Source organism: Corapipo altera, unplaced genomic scaffold (assembly GCF_003945725.1).
Source record: "Corapipo altera isolate COAL_440 unplaced genomic scaffold, ASM394572v1 53, whole genome shotgun sequence".
NCBI classification, from domain to species: Eukaryota; Metazoa; Chordata; class Aves; order Passeriformes; family Pipridae; genus Corapipo; species Corapipo altera.
This window is the reverse complement of record NW_020884900.1, coordinates 6,122,840-6,144,917: the sequence shown is the minus strand read 5'-3', so window position 1 is coordinate 6,144,917 and position 22,078 is coordinate 6,122,840. Positions and strand designations below refer to the sequence as shown.

General features: G+C 40.4%; 1 protein-coding gene across 8 annotated transcripts in view; it reads left to right on the top strand.

Annotated features, from left to right (window-relative positions):
* The window catches only part of ZMIZ1 (zinc finger MIZ-type containing 1), a 350,003-nt gene that overhangs the window by 294,487 nt on the left and 33,438 nt on the right, over positions 1-22,078 (top strand). For 7 of the 8 annotated variants that reach the window (XM_027649681.1, XM_027649686.1, XM_027649679.1 and 4 more), the window contains 3 exons: positions 3,888-4,032; positions 18,663-18,777; positions 21,006-21,223. In XM_027649681.1, the coding sequence (XP_027505482.1) occupies positions 3,888-4,032; positions 18,663-18,777; positions 21,006-21,223 (478 nt within the window). Of the gene's footprint in view, positions 1-3,887; positions 4,033-10,558; positions 10,966-18,662; positions 18,778-21,005; positions 21,224-22,078 lie in introns of those variants that run through there. The other variant, XM_027649685.1, reaches the window with a different exon arrangement.

The window sequence follows — 22,078 nt, the reverse complement described above, 5'->3', positions numbered from 1 at the left end:
ATAGCAGCAATCTAAATATCTCGGAGTGGATTTTTTTTGTCTTGCTTCCTTAGAGAAACCCCTTGGGCTAGTTGTAATTGAAATTTCTCTTATTTTTAAGTCAGTGTTTCTCCTTTTCACAAATGTGAAAGCCGAGGCTGCTCATTTCTATGTTGGTTTCTTAACGCACTCGTCATTAGCAAATCAGTATTGATTTATTCCTATGAAAATAGATCAATGCTAAAAGTAAAACGCAATCCCATTAAGAATGATACAGGTTTTACAAATGGAGAAAAGTAGGTCAAATATTGCACCAATCATCCCAGAGTGCATCCCTCTAAGCCAAATAAATGTGTGAATACACTTAAACTGTCAGTACATCATTTGATTGCCATTATTATGCATCTTTTGGCATGAGCTGGCAGAGCCCTCTGTGACTGAACAGGGGTTGAAAATGTCAATTTTGGTGTATTAGCCAGGTTGTATTTTACACCTGGGCTGCATAAAAGGCTGCATGGGGGGGGGGGGGGGGGGGGTTGCCCATTTAAAGATTTTTCCTTTACCCTCATTGCAACAGTTGAGTTCAACTTAAGCAGGAAAGCCACATCATTGTATGCAAGGGACATTGTAGCAATGCAGCAGAGGAACACAATTTAAATCTGATCATTAAACTGCCGCAGCAAGAGGCTGCGAGAGACGGTGTGGATGGTCCATCTGCAAAATCTGTGCTCCTGTTGTACAAGGAGGAGGGGCGGAGGGGGAGAAAAAGCAGCTGCTTGGCTGTGCTATGAGAGGGTGAGACTGACTGTTGGCACCATCTGTAGCTGTCCTTTGTGCTTCCTGCTTTATCTGTTCATTATAGTATGATACTGAATTTCTCGTGCTTTGAGTGTAAATGAGTTGAGATACGCCTAATACTGTCAGCATAAAAAGCAGTAACTAAGTACACTAAAGATGAATAGTGTAATCTGTAAATTCATTTTGAGTTTGTTTCATCTTGCTTGAATAGCCCAGGAAGTGATGTTCTCCAGAAGCCAGCTGTACCAGATGTGTGTTGGCGGGGTATATATTCATCTTACCAAGGAAAGAGCAGAGCAGTGGAGGTGGATGAAGCAGGAGAGAAGGGAGGCCACCCCGTATTTTCCAGCAGGGGAGAGCAGACTCCTTTAGAGGGTTCTTGCTTCTACTGAACAGGATAGGGGGGAACTGGTAACTCCTAAGGTGGCTACAAACAGCTTTGTTTTCATTCTGTGCACAAGCACCAACGCAGGGAAGAGAGCGATTATTATACATGGTACATGAGTCGAAATGTCCTGGGGGAGGAAAGGTTGAACCTCTCCATAATGAGTGCTGTGATAGGGATGAGTAAGTTTGCTAGGATTTTTAGCTGCAGTCTCTTACTTTCTAAAAACATGAGTCCTCTCCACTTAACTCATAGAATGAAACCGTCCAGCTTATCTTGAGGACCTCTTTGTTCTTTGGTGGTTTACGTTTCACCTTTATAAATGTGCTTACTGGATGTTGGTAATAATAACTCATTAAGATCTTTTCTTATCTCCAGCTCAACAAAGCAATGCTATCTCATTGGCATAATTCTTTTCTGGGAGTTACTTTCCTTTTTTATCCAGGAGGGTTTGGCTTTTTGTTTGCAGATTCCTGCCCTCAGATCCATTGGGTTGTTGCTTTTTATCTTGCTTGTCAAGTGCACATAGGTGTGCAGAAGGAGCAACTCCCTTCTCCCATCACAGCCTCGTCTAAGATGGATGATTTCGTAGTAATTACACTCGGCTGTGAAAGTGCTCAGCATCCACTATTACTCTGCGACGGCTGCCTTAAGTGTTCGGCAGAACACTTTGTTCCTATTTCTCTGAGCTCAAGTGGCTGTGGTGCAGGGGAAGAAGCCCTGTGAGGCAGGAATTTGTATCTCCAGGCGGCTGGAAAAGGGGGAGGGGGGCCTTTGTCACTGGCACATTAGTAATGATATGCCAGGGATAAAAGGTGAGTATAATTTGATCAAATGCTTGTTGACAGATTCCTTGGCTAATAGAGAAGCAGCTTAGACTGACACACGTTGCTGGAACATTTCACAGAGCTCCGGGGAATGCTTTTTGTAGGCTACATGTGAGGCTGACAATTTCTGAGTGACCATATTTAGTTACATAAAGAAATGGTGTCCCCTTTTTGTCACAGCAGAGCTCTAAAATGCCTCCCTGAACACCACTCTTGACCTTCCGCTTGATAAATGCAATAAAGTTGCTACCTCTTCTTTGTCCAAATGTGTGATTAATTCACAGGAATGGTCCAGGCTCTACGTATTTTTCTTGTGTGGCCATTTAACTTGAGAAAATCCAATTTTTTCTTGTACTGAAAAATCATATTTGTGGGTGTTTTTTGTAAAGCAGGTTCCTGTTTCTCCCCTACAAATACGACTTTATGATTAGTCTCTTTGGAATTTGTTCTAAGTATGTGTGAATAGTACCAGTGAGTAGCTACTGGGAAAAGGAGGTGGTGTACCTGGAAATGATAGTTTGCTACTGCTTATGTTTATGTTATTAAGTGAAAAGACAACCATTAGAAAATTAAGAAATGAAAACAGAAGCCTCGATTTTAGAGAGTTCTGCACTTCTTTCTTTTAAACAAGCAAGCCTAAAATTACATCTAGAGCTCTTCTACGCTAAACCGCCGTGGCAGCTTGGGTTTTGAGTAGTCTTCTGGTTCTCACCTACTTGTGCAATCTGTTGATTTGTGTTCGGTTCATAACACCTCAGGAAGGCACTTAGTTAAAAATTAAACATGAAGCATTTTCTTGTTCTGAGGGTTTTGTAAAGGATCCTTTAAAGAAGAAAAAACCCCAAGCACTTCCACTTGAGAACATTTCCTTCAACTTGCAGGATTTTTAAATTAGTCTGCACTTTGTTCCAGTCGAACTCCTGACTGTGTCATCATACCTGGCTGACTTTTTACTGGTGCTACTTCTGATGCTGGAATTAAATAGGCAGCTTTGAAGGCTCAGTCAGGTGTTGCTGGAGGCTTCAGTGGGGTATCTTGGCTGGGTGCACTCTTGGGAACCAGGTTTCATCCACAGTGACTTTCTGGGGCTCTGCTTACTTGCAGAGTAGGTGGTTTCTGTAACAGGACCTGGTCTTTTCTGAGTGTGGGTGCATACGGGAGAGGCCATGTTTTCAGGGATAATGACCCCTTTCATGTCTTCAGAAGAAGTTGCAAGCTTTTCTTCCCTCTAAGAAATCTCTGCATCTTTATAGTTCATAAGCGTGATTTTCCTATAAGCATGGAATTACCCTCATTGACTACAAGATTAGGCACATAATGGAGATTCACATTTAGGGGTTGTGCTGGGTCAAATATAGATTTAAGTGCCTAACTTTGTATCCATGCATCATTCGCCTGTTTATCTATTCAAGACTGGTAGGTCATAGCAGTTTTGGAAATTAATTCCTGCACATGGGTTTCTCTCCAATTAATCTTTTGCAAAAAACCAGCTAAACAGAAAAGAGTTCTTTTCTCCCCTCTGTAAATGATGTCTTCTCTGTTTTTGTTATGTTTCTATTACTGTGAAATGAATTCTTCTGCATCTTTATTCAGCAGTCCCATGTCCTTGCGCCTCATCCATTCTTCGTGTCTACGCTGCTCAGTGCAGACAAGTTCTCTCATGTCTCCTGGGCTGTGCAGAATGTTTGTAACTTGTGTAAAAACTTTGTAATGGTAGTGTAGGGCAATTACAGACTCAGTTTGATAGGATAATAATGTGAGAGGTGGTTCGTGGACAAGCTTTTCACTCCTGGGGTTTGTCTGTTCAGACAGTGACTCCTGTTTCAGTGGCTCTCACCTGCACTCGTTGTACTGATCCTTCAGATGTGTGCTCACTGTCTTTTGTTCTGTTTGCACAGCACTGCTTTCATCCTGGTGTGAGGAGCTGGGACGGCTCTTGCTGCTTCGCCACCAGAAAAGCCGGCAGAACGATCCTCCAGGGAAGCTACCCATGCAACCCCCCATGAACTCTATGAGCTCCATGAAACCCACCCTCTCTCATAGGTGAGTCTGGGCCCAGTCCACAGCAGTTTGTACAGATGCATCGCATGACAGGTCTGTTAATTGAAATGTTTGTTACCATTGACAGAGGTAGCTACGCTGCTTCATGCACTGCTCAGCACTACAGACAACAGGGTATCTGTAATTACAGCAAGTACTAAATAAACTCAGGTTTTGTCTTTGCTGTTGCCCAGTGCATAGTGAAGTAACATGTCCATCTCCAGATTTGGGCTCAGCTCAAGTGGGCTTTCAAACTTCAAGTTGTGCCCTAGAGATAAATTTCTACATCATGTCTCTCATCAGACGCTTGATGTTTATTTATGTACAACTGGCTTTTCTTGATTGTTGAAGACATTTCAGTGATGTTTTGTGTTTTAATCATCGTTGGAAATGTATTGCATACAAAACAGGTGTACAGTGGGCGTAGCCGTAGATCAGAGAATGTCCTTTATAATCTTATATCAGGTGAGGATCACAAAGCACTTGTATTGATTTAGAGAAAATGTGAACATTAAAGGACACTATAAGAAGCTGAAGATGCAAAGCCTTTGATTGCCAAATTAGGTGGAGGAGCACTATTTGTATTTCTTGTCTCCACAGCCTAGGTCAGGGCAAAAGCTGGAGATTAAGTGTAGACAGGGATAAGCATTCATTTCATGCTTTATGTTTCTGGGAGTTTTGTACAAGGCTTTTTTTCCCTCAGCATCACATTAAAGAAACCAGAAATAATATAAATTTGGTTTAGTGTAGAGTATTTTTGTTAGTAAAGGATGATAAGAGTGTGGATGAGGCTAAATTCCTTGTACCTAGATTCCATGGTAGCATAAATAACTTGAACTTTTGTGTTGGAGTGGAGCTTAGGGACATCTTTGTAGCTGTGCATTTGCATGTGTGAATTTGTCGGAAAACCACTTTTGGTTTTGGGGTTGGATTCTTTTTCATTATTTTTGTTGCATTTATCAGAAGACCATGCTATCACTATGCCTTTTGTTTTAGCCCTTGAGAACAGAGTCTTTTTTTTGTAGTGTAATTAATATAAAATCACTGACTTTTCAGAGTACCTGGACTGCTTCTTTTTTCAGTTGCTTATGAAATGACCGACTGTAAACACACTTAACAAAAACAAACAGAAAACTTGATGTTTTAAAATAACCTAATTTTACACTTGGGAGAAGCTTGTCAGAAGACAAAGTGAAATGAGTGGTCAGTCTGCAGAGAAAGTGTGGTTCAGTGTATATGTTCTCTTAGGTATAGTTTTGAGATGCCTGATTCTTATTTGGCCTCTGTTCCCCTAAAGTAAGACCATCTCACAGTGGCTGTGTGCTACATTACTAGATAAAATAGACACAACTCACTTCTTTCATGGCAGTTTTTCACTGAAACTGTCACATGCAAAAAAATAACTACTTTCTTCTGCTAAACCTAAATACCAGCATTCCCAGCAATACCGTGTTGCCCAATATTCTGCCTCGTAGGAGAACATCCTGCCCAGTATCAAGCAGTTTCTGCAAATTTTTCTTGAGTATTGACCTTGAAATCCTTTACTGGGGAAGACACTGGGAATAATTTCTAAATTACTACTCTTTACTTATGAGATGCCCCTCTAAAAAACAGAATTTCTTTGGCATAACTTCTTATCTACAATGGCTGAGCAGCCTCTTAGGGATTTGGAATACCCGCATCACTGTTTTAGTGTGTGCTGTTGTCTTGTCTGTAATTTAGCCATAACCATGACTGCCATATCTCTCAGGTGGTACATTAGAATGAGACATCCTGTGACTCTCCAACTTCTTTTTCCTCCTGGAACTGCTTATTTTCATGGATGTTTTATAATCAGTCTAAAAGACAGTAAGTGAAGTATGCGGTGAAGAAGAATTGAGTTTTCTATTTGTTTTAATTAAACAAAAGATGAAAAGCCATTAAGTGCAATCCCAGTGATGAAGCTGTTGATGAAGCACCATTTGCATTTGCATTAGATTACATTTCGGTCAAAAGCTTAGTATTAAAGTTCACAGTATCTTATCTCTAATTCACAAGGCTTTTCTGTTAATTCAAACAAAAAAAAAGTATGCTTCGGATTTCCTACAAAAAATGAATGTAGCCAGCTACTTCAAGTTTTGTAAAAGAACTAGATATTAAAGTAGAACAATCAAGAGCATATTCAAGAACGTTACTTAATAGAGGCCGTATAGGATATATGTTAGCTGCTGAATATCACTAAACACAAATAAATTCTTCCCCTGTCATCAGACAGTCTTGAGTACTTCACACAGAGATTTTTCTGCTCTTTTACTAGCAACAAAATTGCCGAGAATTCTAGTCAGGGACTAGAATCCTGATGTACCTGGCACTACAGAAACACAGTGCTTAGTCCTGAAGTTGAAACAGGGCTCGACTATTTAAAATAAATTCTGACTCAATAATGTATCACAAGAATCTAAATCTGAGGATTCATATTTAATAAACTGTGGGCACTTAAACTATTGAGAATTCAAGTCTGGCCTATTTTTAAGGACAATCTTTGATTTTTAGAAAGTTAATTGAATTATGAGAAAAATGTGAAATAGACTGATTAGGGAGTGCTTTGATAGTGTTACTAATGGTCAAATGCACTTACAGAGAGCAGAACAGAAGCCATACAAGGATGTGCACACATGCAACAAATGCTTTTAGAGTAGAGACTGTATTGTGCTAATTTCTTTCTAAATTTAGTTTTTCATTAACAGAATTATCAAGTCTTGCATATAGGGAAAAAAATCAGCTAAATACCTGCTGGTTTATGTAGGGCAGTTGGTTGGACTGCAAACCCCTGCGTTTTATGAACAGAATGAGCACTCAATTCTCAAAAAGAACCCCCCCAATCTTAGGAGTTTTTTAAAGTCAGTGCAGTGTATTAGTTAGCTCAAACTTGAATGTGAGGTTTTTATTTACTGATTTGTATGGGTAAACTTCACTCCTGCATTGAAAGATCATATAAGACCTATCTCCTTAATCTTGTATAACTTCTAATTAAAGTCCGACTTAATGAATTTACGGGGAACTTAAGGAGAGCCATTAGTCTTGGGGCTAGCCCTACTGCACAAGAGTGAAATTTCATGCTTTCTAGCTTGCAGGGAGTAATGTAATTTCTTTTTGTTGTAGTTTTCCAATCTGACATAATGTCTGTAATAAGAGATACTAATCAGGGTGGCTGATTTTTTACTTTTCAATGAATTTAAGGTCTTTGGCAAATGTTGTTATGTAAGTACAAATTATTGTCATTACACACCTCCCTTTGCTTTGATGAAGTTCCTACTTAACACTTTATTGCATTAAGTTGTGGCCCTTTACATGTGGATCAAATTCAGTCTTGGTTGAAAGAGTTGCAGTTTCAATCAATCCCAGTGGGAATTGCACCCTAGTTCATTTTCAGGTCCATCTGACCCAGGCAAGCCCTAGGGCCTTCTCATTCCTTGCACAGCTTGTAGTAAAGCTTACTTTGTCAACAAAACCACCTGGAAAGAGACAGCTGTTATTTGCAGTTTGGTATGTTGTCATGAGCATCTGTAGGGTTCTTACTGTCTTCACTCTTCCTCCAAATTTCAGTCTTCTGTACTAATTGCCAGCTGTCATGCAATTAGTGACCAAAGGGTGGTAATGTCTGTATAGGGCAGTCAAGATTGATGAAAAATACAAAGATAAAATTATTTTTATCACAAATTACTTAGTGCCAGAGGTTTAGAGAAAATTGAACAGTAGATCAAATTAAGTAGTAATTCAATATTATGGTAGGTGCTTTATTTATTATCATTACTGTTTCATGTTCAGGCAATCATCATAAATACCTTTTATTGGCTAGACCTGCTTCACAAAGGTGCTTGGTTTTAGTGTTTTGTCCCTTTTTTCTTCCAATTTAAACTTTGCTAAGAGCTGAACTTTCAAACATTGGTAGGAGCTCTTGAAAAAGAATGGTAATTCTCTGTCTGAATTTTTACTGGGTGGTTGAGACTGGCTTTTGCATTGTTAGGAACCAGAAGTGAACTGGTTATGACATACCAGTAGAAACAATGTCAGAATTTCTATAAAGGCTGTTGCCTTTTCAGTTTTGCCCTCATAGGTGGTTTTGACCAACAGTGATAGTCACTTTAAAAATGTCTGGATGAGAAAAATGGTTAAAGCGAAAGGTTGGGTGGAGCATATACAGACTTATGTAAAAACAAGTATCGTGTGCATGTCTTATACATCGATTTGAAGTAGGGATTGCTTCATTATGTCATGTGGCTGTGGCATACAGGGAAAATCTTTGCAAAAGAATTCATAACTCCTTAGGTGAAAGATAGGATTGTTTCAAAGCCTTTTCATCTTTCTCTTTGTGAAGTTGTGAACTAAATATAATTAGGGACTGAACAGATGGTAAATCCTAATATAAGAGAATATACCCAGTAAAGGAACCTGTTTTACTTCTGTTTCTGCAAGAGGAGCTTCACTGTTTTGTCTGTCTTCCTTTCTGTCCTTCAGTGTTTAAATTCACCATCAGAAAAAAATAAGGGAAAAGTTCAGAAACAAGAAATTTTTTCCTCTACATGTTGTATATACTAGACAAAGTTTTACGGTTTTGGTTTGTGATTTACTTTAATTAAAAAGTGTAAGCTGATATTTTTATAAATCCTGACCAAAACTAGGCAAATATTATTAAGGTATGTCTGCTGACTGAGGCAAAATCTGATCTTCTGAGGCTTCATGGTGTCTATGTTAGTTTTTAAAATATGGTAACTAGCAGCTTTGAACAGACAGGTATCGTTTCCATGTTTGGGCCATACTGAACATCCAATTCCTGAAAATGTCTGGTTGATTGTGTTTACTGTGTAGTAATAATCACAACAGTATCATGCTCTTTTGCGTGAGGTCTGCTCTCAAAAGCACATGATTTGTGCTTAGTCTACATGATTATCCTCTTTGACTGTATTGGGAAGGTTCCCTCTGTCACTTGTTCTCAAGGAAACCAACTCATTTGTGTGGCACTGGAGTTAAAAATCATTCAGCTCTGGCAGCACCCCTGGTTTTTAACCGTTTTGGCTGTCAGCGTGATAACTGCATGGTGACACTGAAAGCTATATTTTGCCTATCTCTTTGTTGCAAAACTCATTAAAATCATTGGGAGTCTTAACTCGATTGAATACCTTTGGATAGGGAGCATCAGAACTAGGTCAGTGCCCTTCAACCTCTGCAGCATCAGGTCCACGTGTGAGGTTTAGCAGTCCTTTCCACGCACAGAAGGGCTGGGGGAGGGACAGCCCGTGGTTCAGCACAGGGGGAGTTCAGTGTGAGTAGCTGTTTTCTGGGTACCCACGCTGTTAGCATCGCACTCCAGCCTGCCTGCCAGGAGGTGACATGGCTTCTAAGCAGGGAGGGAGTTTACAGTCTGGCAACGTTTTCAGTGGAGTGAAAAAAAATCGTTATTGACGCAAATACCTTGTCTTTTTTAAAAGATTTTTGATTTTTTTTGGATAATTTAGCAACAGGAACATAGATGTGTATTTTGTGTAAAACCTGTAATTTTTCTTGATGCCTTTTCTTTACGTGTATGTTATTCATTCACTTAGATGAAAATGTCACCCTCCACAGGATTTCTCTGTAAATAGATTAGAAAAGGCATGAATTCCCTATACTCAATTTTGTCAATTTTTATATTCCTGATGTTCCCGTGCATCTGGGTTCTCACGTCCCTCAGAATCTCAGTGGGAAGAAAAGGAAATAGTTATTACTATTTGCAGTGATGGAGCGCTTTTCTAATGGTTTCCCTAAAATACAATGGGTTAGCGATTCGTGCTAAGACACTCCTGACTGGTTTTCGCTGCAGATGACAACAAAGCCTGCTCCAGAGACAGAGCACATCAGCAACCTGGGCAGATGGGTCGGTGACATTAATTAGATACTGGTAGTGCCTTTAGCAGGAATCGGTGGTTTCTTCCCATGAAAGGGCTGTTCCAGGGATGAGAAACAGCGCACCACCCGGTGCACCTTCTGAATGTCCTCATCTCCACCGAGCTGGGAATGCGCGGAAGGTACCACAGCCTGTTCGTGCTCTCGGTCCCCACTTACCGCGTCAGGGGAGATGCGATGTGACGGTTTGTTTGCCCGTGTCACTGTGTCACCGACAGCATTTCCAACCTGCTCTGACAGCCAGAGTGCGGAGACGGCTCGGGGAGACGCGTCTCAGACCTGCCCTGTGTGTGCGGAGCGCGGCAGTCCCGCACCGCCCGGGTCCCTGCCCTGCCCGGCCCCGCTCCGTGGGCTCGGGGCTGCCCGGCCGCCCCCCGGCACCGACACCGGCCCGGCGCCCTGGGCCCCACCGAGCGCTGCGGGAGCCGCTGCCCTCGGCCGGGCCGCTGCCCCGGCAGGGCTGTCCCCGCTCCCCTGTGCCCGGCCAGCCCCGCAGCCCCCAGCCCGGCTCGCTCCCCGTGAGTTGCGGCGGTGCTCTGCTGCCCCCTCCTCCCTCTCTCCCTCCCTTCCCGCCGTGCCTCTCGAAGAAAGCGGGTTTTTTTCTGTTGTCGGGGAGCGTAAATCAGCTTCATCTAAAATCTCGGAAGTGCAAGTCCATCACATCTTCCTCCGAGCCGCCTGCTACACCTTGCGTGAGTCAGACTGCAGAGCTCCCGGTGCCCTTCTCGCTGTGCGGGGCTGCTCGTGTTTCCCCCTGTCTCAGAGGCAAAAGCAGAAGTGGAATCTGCTCACGCTCTCAGCGGTTCCTTCCCCGGTTGTTGTAGCAGTCGCTGACCTCCAGGCACTATGAATAAACAGCAAAGCTGGGAACAAAAGGAGTCTTCTGGCTGCCATTATCTCACATTAACATAGCAGACGCGCTGCGGTGTGAACAATGCGAGTCTCATTCGCCGATAATCAGCGAGTACCCAGGCATTTGGATTACCAAGGCAACGGGCAATGGTAGAATACTGGGTGGGTGTGTTTTTTATTGTAAAGGAGCAGTCGGATATGGAAACCCAGGTACATTGATAAAGCAGAGCAGAAGGAATGCCTGGTGGCAGGGGGGGGACTAAGGGCTCGGGTTTGCATTCCGACACACGTGAGATAAATAAGACATGGATGAAGCAGGTCTGTGCTGTGAGATGCAATAAAGATTAAACTGCATTTGTCAAGCTGAAAACGATCATAAGATAATTTCAGCATTTTGAAAAAGGTAACAGGTGGCATGTTAATAACAGGGCTGTTACCGGTGGATTTTGTAACTGTAATCTGGGCTGTAGTAATGCATTGCATGGTCTACTTGTGTGACAATAGAACTGGGTGTGATGCTTTAATCTTTTTTCCTTTGATCAGATGGATGCTGTAGTCCCCATGTCAGACAGTGTAACCCCTTCTGCTTCTTCTGAGGCAGCAGTGGGTCTCAGTAGCATTTGTGTTTCTTACCTGCATAGCTGTGATCATTTATTCCACATGTGCAGAAATAAGTTGTGTTATCTCTGTATCTTTGCGTGCACACACACGTGTGCATGGACATGTATGAAATCTGTAGTGCAGCAGGACTGTGTGTGCATGCAGGGGTGATGTGGGTGTTTGCAGGTTCAAAAACTTATGAATTAATCTAATTATTTGGCCTGATGCATTTTTCTAATTTTAGGAGTTTAATTCAGATGCAGTAACACTTGCTAAGCAGCGTGATACTTGCAGGCATGGCTCTAACTGATGACACTGTCTGTAGAGTAAGGCGCCAAGAAGCACAGCAGCAAGTGTGTCACAGACTGATCTGTAGCAACCCAATGTGAAATGGAAGGCAGTGTTCCCGCCTTGTGCAGTCATAAGTCATCCAGGCCTCACAGGCCTTGTCAGAACTATAAAGAAAAAGTTAAGGGCTTTCAGCTTCCAGAGGTACTTTGTATCACCTGCTGAACTGCCAGCTCGATTTTGGCGTCTCAGTGTCCATGCAAGCGGCTGTATTGTGCATATGTGTGTGGCTGCATAAATGGCTATTATAGATGTGTGTGTGTGGATATTTAAAAGAGCAGAGGCAGGGGGTGATAGCCACCTGCTAGCTGCAGGTGCCATCCAAACTACTGAACTGATAAATGGCTTGCTGCTTTCACCTTTTGACTGCTTCACCTGCATCTGCTCACCTAGATGGTTTCAGAATGGTTCTGTGTTCTCACACAGTTTGTCATAAAACAGCATCCTTCTTTTTACAGTGAATTATGAAATTTCTAACCGCTTTACAGTCTTCCTCTTCATGGTACAGGCAGCATCCAGTACTGAAACAGCACTTGAGGTAATTCTTTCTTGATAGGTAAGGAGTAGATATGGATCTTCTGTGCATTTAGAGTTGGAAGAATCAAAGCTTTCCAAAGGTTTAGAGAAATGTATTCATCTAGTTGTGAAGAGTGGAGGGAAGCAACAGACTTGAGAATTGTGATGGGATATATTTTGAAACTGTATTTTCTCTGAAAGATCTGAATACTTGTAGTCATGCCATTAAGAAGTAAGGGAAATAAAGTCTTGCAGAATGCTTCTAAATTGACTTTTCACTTTAACATTACACAAAAACACCCAGTGATTTGGATGGGATTGCGTTTTAGGGGTTTATTTAGTGAAATGTGGGATGGAGTCTTAATTTATACCAATACAATTTAAACTTCAAATAATAATGCTCTGTAGGGGAATATATTTCAGGAAGGTATGAATCACATAGATAGCATCAGTCAAAAGTGAATTCCTGCAAACCATCCAAAGTCAGTACTACTATACAGACTACACCACCCTCTTGTTTTCCTCATCTTGAATGTAAACAGTTTAGGATTACCTGTACACAACATTGGCTTTTAGTTTGTTTCATGTCAGTGTGTGATGTACAGAGGTACTTATTGTTTGTTTCCTTTACAATATATCCTCATGTTTCCTTGCTGACTGTAAGTGGTCTTCATGTCCTTTCTAAATGGAGGTCTCCTTGCTCTGCCAATGAATAGCTTAGAGTGGTTTGCACAGTCTACGAAAAACATGGCACAGGTCAAGGGACAATTTGGTCAAATTTTATAGGTTTTTTTTAATAGTAATGTCTTTAATAGTAGACTGTCAACTAGACTAAAAACTAATTTTCGGTGTTCAAGTTCAAACGCTTTGGTCAAACACTGTAGGTGTATGAAGATGGTGCATGGATCTCAGATGGGGAGGTGTTGGTTTTGCTCCCTTGAATAAAAAACCTCAATGAATAATGAGAAGTTGGTTGTTTCCCTTTAGATTTCTGGGGTTTTTTAAAAAGTAAACAAAAGCAGATCTCCAAAATGTTTTTGATTGCCAGTAAGCAGAAATGAATTTTGGTTTCCATTGTCACAGTGGGTTTTTTTCAAATTAGTAATCAAGGCCAAGGATATTTTCAGTGGACCTTTGACAGAAAAGAAAAAAAATCCATTTGATCTGTTATTTATGAATATGTTGGTGGGGGTTCCTAGCTTATCAAATTGTTAGGTTTACATGGTGCAGTGCAAATACTGATTTTTAACTGCCTTTTTGGTGTCAAACACTACATTGCTCCAGAAAGGACCTAAGCTAGTTTTTTTCCTGTTTTTTTTTCCAATTTCTAATGTTAGGTTCATGATGGTGCCCTAATCAAGAAGGATTGCAAACTGAATCCATATTTGCAATTAAAGCTATGTGAGTGGTGTTCACTCAAGAAATCCAAGTAAAACAAAAACTAAACCTGAGTGAAAGAAGCTAAGCTGCCTAACTTGTGAGATAGTATGGGTGTGAAGCACATGTATTGGTGCTGCAGTTACCCAGGGCTTTATTGCCTGTTCTGACTGTGGGATTTGTGATATTTTTCTGCTACAGATGCATGAGGTTTTAGGGGAAAAGAGAGGAACAAGGAGCCTTGTTTGCAAACAGTTATGATTTCGTTTGTATTAAAGTAGTGTCACCTAGAGGCTCCAACCAAGAATACAGCCAAGGGGTGCTGAGCACCCTGAGCTCACATGCACCCAGAGGCAGAGCAAGGTGCAGACACAGAGAGATGCTGTCGGGCAGGAACAGATCAGGAGCTCCAGTTTTGGGCTGTATTTTGACTGTTCTGATTTTTGGCCATGTGTAATTGCAAAGGGGTGTTTGGCCTGTATAGATCTTTGACACCTCGCTCCTTGTCATGAGGTGCTCTCCTGTCTAGGTGTCCATGGGTGACAAAAGGAGACATGGGAGAAATGACAGTCAGTGTTACACTGGCAATTACCTGCCCATCTTGGCGTCAACTGAGGAAGTTATGATGGAGTCAGTAGATTTAAGGGATTGTGTGAACTCTCTGTGTGTCAGCTACCCATCGGGTGGGATGACTGTGCTTCAGAAACATTAAAGACCCTGACAAAACTGTAAAGCTGGCTTGAGGGTAAGCAACAGAAACTAACCACTGACAGCCCAGTTGCGGGAAACTTGATACCAGTGCTTGGAGTGAAAAGGTTTTTTAAGAAAGTCAACATCTGGTGCTTTTCTGCAGTAGTTGATAGATTTTTAGTGTTTAAAACAGAGATAGATGCTTTATAAAGGTAGTGTTTTAGACACCTGCCCTTCCCAACAAGTGATGTGGAAAATAACTAGGAAATTATAATTCCAGTTTTCACCCTCCTCCACAGCATGTAAAGTATCAGTGCTCTAGGGATGCGTACTTCACTAAACCATCTCCTTCCTAAGCAATGAGGACATGTAAACAGAGTACCAGATACATGTAAAATTGCTTTAATGACAGCATAAACGTATTTAAAATACAGCAAATAATGCCACAAATTATGTATAAACTACAATAATTCACTAGTATTAATTTACTCTACGGAGGTCACTTGTTATTAAGCAACTTTTATTGGAATTAGCTGTCAATCTGTCTGCCATGAAGTCTGTAAGTATTCCTAAGAGGCTGGGTGTCTGCCTGGTTCTGTTTCCCTAGTACTGGGCTTAAGAGAAGCTGTTTAGACCTAACTATCAAGGTACCTCTCCAGCATCATGAGTGTTGTATTACTGGTGGTTTCAGTACATTTGCCAGTAGCTAAAAAATCTTTGCTCATTGCTTGATTGCAGTATTGCTACATCATAGTTGGAGAAGTTATTTCCCTCCTTCTCTTCTTCTTTGCTCTATGGCTTCCTCTGTTGTTTGGCCTTTAATGCTGACCAGTAGTATGTATAGGTTCATTAGCACTATTATAAATTTAGTCAATACTCTTTTAGTGGACTCCAGCTGAGCCTAAACTGACTCACTACCCTCCAGGGTGCAGTGAGAGACTTAATTACCCTTGTACCATTCAACAGGAACAATGTCATGGGCAGCATTTCGCTTTGGCTGAAGAGGTTGAAGCTTCTTTCTCTATTGGCTGCCATTTTCAAGTTTAAAGAAAGGGATTTCAGGATAATTCACAGCTCTGTATAATAACAGTGGAAAGCCACTGCTCGTTTGCAAATGAGAATTGGATTGGTCACGTTTCATTACAGTACTTACACGGATTTTCCTTTGATGGTGGGAGTATTCCTTTGGGTTGTTTTAAGCACAGAAACACAAGTTGAAAGAGGGAAGTGGAGGGACAAGTAATCCTCTAGTTGAGTGGCACATGTTTTAGCACTTCCTACTGCTTGAAATCAAAGAAGCCTTCACGTGATGGAGGAAGGGTAGGTATTGTATCCAGTATGGCAGAAGTCATCCTGAGACACTCATGTAATTGGTGATGGGCCAGAGTATCATCCTGGGGAGTGCAAACCATGAGATTGCCATGTATTTCTCAGCTAAGGTGAAGTTTAAAGGTTGAGGTCTAGGGCAGTAAGTGTAGATGAGGGTATGTAAATTTGTGTTCTGCAAGGCACATCTATCACTATTTCAGTGTTGCTATAATTTCTGATATTAGTAGTGTCTGCGATTTAAAGCTAAGTCCTGTGTTGGATAATGTGGGAGTCATGTTATTCAATGAGCACAGTGAATATTTCTCAACGAATCTGTACCTGGTCTCTTTTTCTGGCTTTTATATGTTGTGCTGGAGGTTTTCGTCATATATCAACAATATGGTTTCTCAAGGTGTCATCCATTTTAACTGTATTAAAGTAAAACTGAGTGATTTATTCTGTATTTATAATTAGGATGAAGTGATTGTATAGTCTTTGAGAAAGCAGTGTAGCCTTCTATTGAACAAATGCTCTGACTCTACCACTGGAAGCTATGGATGAATGATATATGAAATCTCTCTTCTGCCTACCATAAAGGAGAGAAACATGCTTTGGAGGCAAAGAAAGTGAAGTAATAGTTATGACTTGTTAACAGCAGACTAAAGCATGGCTAGCTCAAAGTTTGAGTATGTTTACAAACTATGTATTTGCATTTAGAAGAATCTTCAGTGACTGACTCACTGGTTTGATTCCTGTCTATCTTTACCCTTTTTATTTATTCATACACTTGCAAAATATTTGCCTTGTTCCTCAGGTTTTATTACCTGTCCACAGTACCTCAGTGGGGAATAGAGAGGAATGTCTGCAGTGAGTCCTTTCACTGCTTATGTCATGGAGAGAGCTTCTTTGTAGTCATTCAAGTATACGAACACTCAGTTTTACCATAAATATCCAAACAAATCACAGAGCAGACATCACCAGAAACAGTCAGAGAAGGAAGTAAAGTAGGAGGCATCATTCAGAGCAGGATAAAAGAGGAAGGCTTAATAGCAGTCACAAATTCTGGGTTAGTCATCATTTGTCTCCATGCTGGTGGAGGGGACTTGCTGAAGCATTGCGTCACTTGCAAATATTAGTCACTGAAGCCATTGTCTGAGCCTCTGAATGAGAGGGGCAAGATTTTCAGCTTTCTAAGAGAAAATATTTTAAAGAAACATGGGCTACTAGGACTTAGTGGTTGCAAGGTGTTCGATATCCCCTTATTCACACACTGGTTTGTATGGATATTGTCAATGTAAACATTAGATGTCAGGCATCTTACAGAGAATTACTGTTTTCCATTAGTTTTCTCTAATTATTTGTTAGGGGAAATTATTGTTATCCCTAATTTAATTTTTCATGTGATATTATTGCTTAATTGAATTAGGGTATTTTGAAACAAATAGGTCAGTTCAAATACACAGTTATGTTCTGATACAGTGCTGTTGTGCTGGCCCGGCGTTATGGAATTTGTTCGCAATTTCCTAGTTGTTTGTGAAATGTATTCATTGTTTAATTTTGCCTTACACTGTTGCTGTTGTTATTGTTAGATTATTTGTTACTTGGGACAGAGGCAGTTTTTGTCACATACATGTGCACTCTCTGTGCAATGCAATTCCTATTCTTAAATTATTTACAATAGGTGTTACGGACAGGCTAAAGAATGAGCACATAGGTAGTCCTTGATTTTGGCTCACAGCATAGAAGGAAGGAGAAAGAGTCCAAGCCTGGGCTACTGTCTGGGGACATGGGAGAGTCAGCAGGCTTTGAAACTCATTGATAAAGCACATATATACCCTGTATGGATTCTTCAGACAAGATAACCCTGGATAGAATTTCAGTGATAGCTGGTAGTCCAGACAAAAATGCAGTTCTTGGTATGAAATACAAGTTAATAGTGTTTGAAAATGAAAGCGCAATGTGTGTCTATTAAATGGTGTATATATATATCTAGATGAGGAAAGATCACCTGTGTGTATGTGTACATATACGCAAATAGAAATCTAATTTACAAGTTGATAGTACGAGAATGAGCAGATTTCAAGTGGAATATGTTTTATGGTTATAGGATTAATAGTTATTTTTGCTGGGTTTAACGTATTTCATTAATTACACTAGATGCATACTTATCCTGTGTTCATTTTGAAACCACCAATGCGTTGGGTTTTTTTTATGACAAGAACTGTAAGAAATGTTTGCTTGTATCTGTGGACAAAGCTAATGGAAAAACCCAATCCTCTCATCCACATATTCATCTGAAAGATGTGTTGTATATCTGCAGTTGATTTTCTAGAATGCTGATTAGCTAATACTGTTTTTGGCATGCAGCTTATCCATCGTGTGGGAGAACACTATCTGAATTTCAATTTACTTTTCAAAATGATGTTGAACTGCTATTGCTTTAAAGGCTTTTCTGGTCATTTGGGGACCCACTGCAGACAGTGGAACTGCAGTCTGGTCTCAAAATCTAATTGAATTGATACAAGGCAGCTGAAGCAGTGATTGTTGGAGAGTTTGAGATGAATTGCAAAAATACGTGCTTCTGAGTAACTTAGTGTCCTTGTTCGAAACTCTGCCCCTGAGTTTATTTGTACTTCCACTGCTAACAGACCTTTTTTATGCTAAAAGCCCTATGCTTCGATATAGTTAAGGAATTCATTAGAATAGAATCATAGAATCATAGAATAGATTGGGTTGGAAAAGACCTCCAAGATCATCAAGTCCAACCCCTGATCCAACTCCAGTTACTATATCATGGCACTAAGGGCCACGTCCAATCTCTTTTTAAAAACCTCCAGGGATGGTGAATCCACCACCTCTCTGGGTAGGCCGTTGCAGTGCCATTAGTTCTATGTGGTTTGATATGATCACGTTGCTATTAAAGAAACTTCATGCCTCTGAGAGTACTAGGCTAATAATGGAAAGAGGAGTGGAGAGTTAAGGTAATGTCAGATGTTAATCCTGAACGTTTGTTTTTGCAGTGATGGGTCTTTCCCTTATGATTCTGTTCCCTGGCAACAAAATACCAACCAGCCTCCAGGCTCTTTATCAGTGGTCACCACAGTATGGGGTGTGACTAACACCTCTCAAAGCCAGGTAAGCTTCATCTTTATGCTTCCTCCCCTCTAGCTACACGTTTTTGCTAATGTTTGTAAAATGGAAAGCTTTTTGGAAAATCCTCTTGGGATTAATAGCAGTGTCTGTCTTCTTTGTTGTACATGGTGCATTTTTCTCCAAGTCATGTCCACTTTGGTGGCATCAGAAAGGAGGTGTCTGAGAGCCTGCATCAGTTACTCCTTTAGCTTCATGCAAATGTCATGCTTGGGTTTAGCTTGAATTTTGCACTATGTGGTTTCAACACTAAAAGCATGGGTTTGGGGTAATCCCAAACCTCTTGGGAATTTCAGATTGCACGTGAATAGTTGTTATATTAAAAAAAAAATTAGCTAGATTCACCAAATGACAGTTGTTGATTTTACATGGTGCTGTGTATTGTAGTTGTGGGCTGGTGAAATTTAGTACCAAGTCTACCCCCACACTGGGTTGCTAACTACCAGCATTAGGCTGTGTTCTTTCCAGTCTCTCCCTGTTAAGTCTGCCTGACTTTGCAAAAATATTTCAATGTACATTGGAACAGAAGCATGAGCTCCTGGCTTCCAAGTGAGAGCCATACTTCCTGGTTATTTACTTGGTTCTCTCTGCTCTTAACTCTCTTTTTGTTCTGTGTTGTATGTTGAATTATACCATACAAAAAGAAGCAACTTTTATGAAGAAGTTGCCAATTATTTGTGATAGTGTGCGCTCTGAGGGATGTGGCACAAATTAAGCTCTCAGACAGTCTGGCCTTTTCTTACACCATAGATGAAGTGCTCAAAACAGAACACCATCTTTAATGAGTGCAAATTGTACATAACTCTAACCTGTCTTTTCTGCCTTCTTCAAACCAAGTGACAGTAGATCCCATACAAAATTTTCCAATTTTTTTTTTGTTATTATTTTAATTTTGGTAAGAAATTTGAAAACGAAACGGTTATGGAATGAGCTATTTGAAAAAGAAATTATTCAGAGGCCTAGTCATACAGATACTCACATGGCAGTTATGTAAGCACTGGTGGTGGCATAATCTTTCTTCCAAAAAATAACAAGAGGAAACATTTACAGGACCTATAACATGATTTATTATTGTTGATTTCTTTTAATACATTAAAAGAAAAGGTATCCCATCTGGAAGAGAAACACTTGAGTAAGCACAGTGGTCCATATATTGGCCAGAAAAAGGAAAATGTAGTTTCTTGTGGAAATCTTTCTCACTTAAAAAGGCAAAAGGAAAGAATAAAAAAAATTTACTCAGAGTTTTGTTCTATTATAAGAAAACTGAAATATTATTTGAACTCTTCATGGTACTTCAGAGGAATGCGCAACAGAAGGAAAAAAATGTTTTGGCACAAAGAAAGAAAATGCTTCTTCAGAGTCACTGCAAGGGAGCAGTGAAACTCTGGAATGTGACTCTTGGTTGTAGCTATTCAGAGCAGATTGAAATAAATGTCAGGGTTTCCTGTAAGTCTTCATTCTCATCGAGGGAACTGAATGAGCTGGGCTCACCAATTTCTTTTCACAAATGCCTGAAGCTGATGACTTAGTCTTCTGTAAAAATCATGACCACTAAGTTTCTTTTCAAGTAGGAGGTAGATTTCTGTGCAGTTGATCCATGAACAGCCATGCTTACGTCTCAATGGAAATCATAGCAACTTGGGAAAAAAAATTCTTCGAACAAGCAAAATAAGTCCTTTTAAAAAACAGAACAGAGGACTCTTTTATAAGAAGCAATAAAAACAACCAGTAGACTTCTGTACACTTTAGTGAGAGTTAAATTCAAGATTCTTTCACAGTTTTCACATCTGTAGTAGCCTTTGCAGTATGCTAGTGGAACTGAATACTTCCAGGTTATTTCAAAGGCCTGCATCAGACAAACAAGCAAATACAAAGCAAAAACCCAAACAAAAAGCCCTGAAGAAACCCATACCACAAAAGAAAAGTCATATCCTTTCTCATAGTCAGGTGCATGGTCAGAGCATCGTTCTAGCAGATCTTTTTCATCAAATCTTTTCATAAACATGTTAGGGTTCCATCCAGTTTGGTTTGTTTGGAAATGGGAAAAGGAGACATCACCAGGTATGTGCACTAGGCATCAATGAGGTTTATACCAATAAGAGTTCAGAGTACAGGGTTGTTAATGTTTTAATTTAACTACCACAGCAAATTAACTTAATTTACTTGAAGTAATTCAAGGTACAGACCCTTATTCTCATGTTTTCTTCTCACAGGTGCTGGGAAATCCAATGGCAAATGCTAACAACCCTATGAACCCAGCAGGAAATCCCATGGCTTCTGGGATGACAACCAGCAACCCTGGAATCAACTCCCCTCAGTTTGCTGGACAGCAGCAACAGTTTTCAGCCAAGGCAGGCTCCACTCAGCCATACATACAGCAGGGCATGTATGGGCGACCCAATTATCCTGGGAGTGGAGGCTTTGGTGGCAGGTAAGATTTACTTGTGTGAGGCGGAAAATGGATGTAAGTAGTTGATGAAGCTTGTTTTAGTGACCTGGCAGACGCGTCATGGGCTTATTTTAATTATATAAAGTCTCAGTAGCTATTTTATGCTGGTTAAGTGAAGTACATACTGGTTTTACAGCATTGGAAATCAGCTACCTGAACTGCAAAGAAATTCATCACCGTAAATGGAAATGGCTTAGGTCAATCAATTAGCTCTAATAAACCCCCAAAATAAAGTTTTAATTAAGGGAGATTGTTAAACAGACCACAGGCTTAGGAATGATTAACATTTAATAAGGCCAGGATGTGAAAGGTATTGATGGTATAATTTCTTTATGCATACAGAGGAGTAAGTTTGGGCACTGGGCAAAGGAGGTTCCTGTGCAACAGAATATTTCTGCCCAAAGACTTACTCCACAACAGGAATTTGAAAAGAATTGGGAACAAAGATGTTTGTTAAGAAAGATGGTCGTGCTGTGTATTTATTTTGGGAAATGAATGCTGCATTAGTCAAATAAGCAAAAACTAATAGTCTGGTGTTAGTTACATTTTGACTTTCTGTGTCTGTACTTTGTAAATAAGGGTGGTAAGGGCACTTAACTGAAACCACTGTTTATGGTCCCACTACAAAGCCTGCTGAAAAGACTGCTGCTGTTTGTATAGTCAGTCTAGTGTGAAGAGTATAAGCCCAGGACTCAGGGAACTTACCTCTTCTTTCATCTCTGCCACCAATCTATTGAGTGACCTTGAACAAGTCAGAAAGTTTCTTTAGCTTTGTATTAACATCTCTAAAATGGGCACAGTGTACTGGCCCATATTTATAAAGATATTTGATATCTT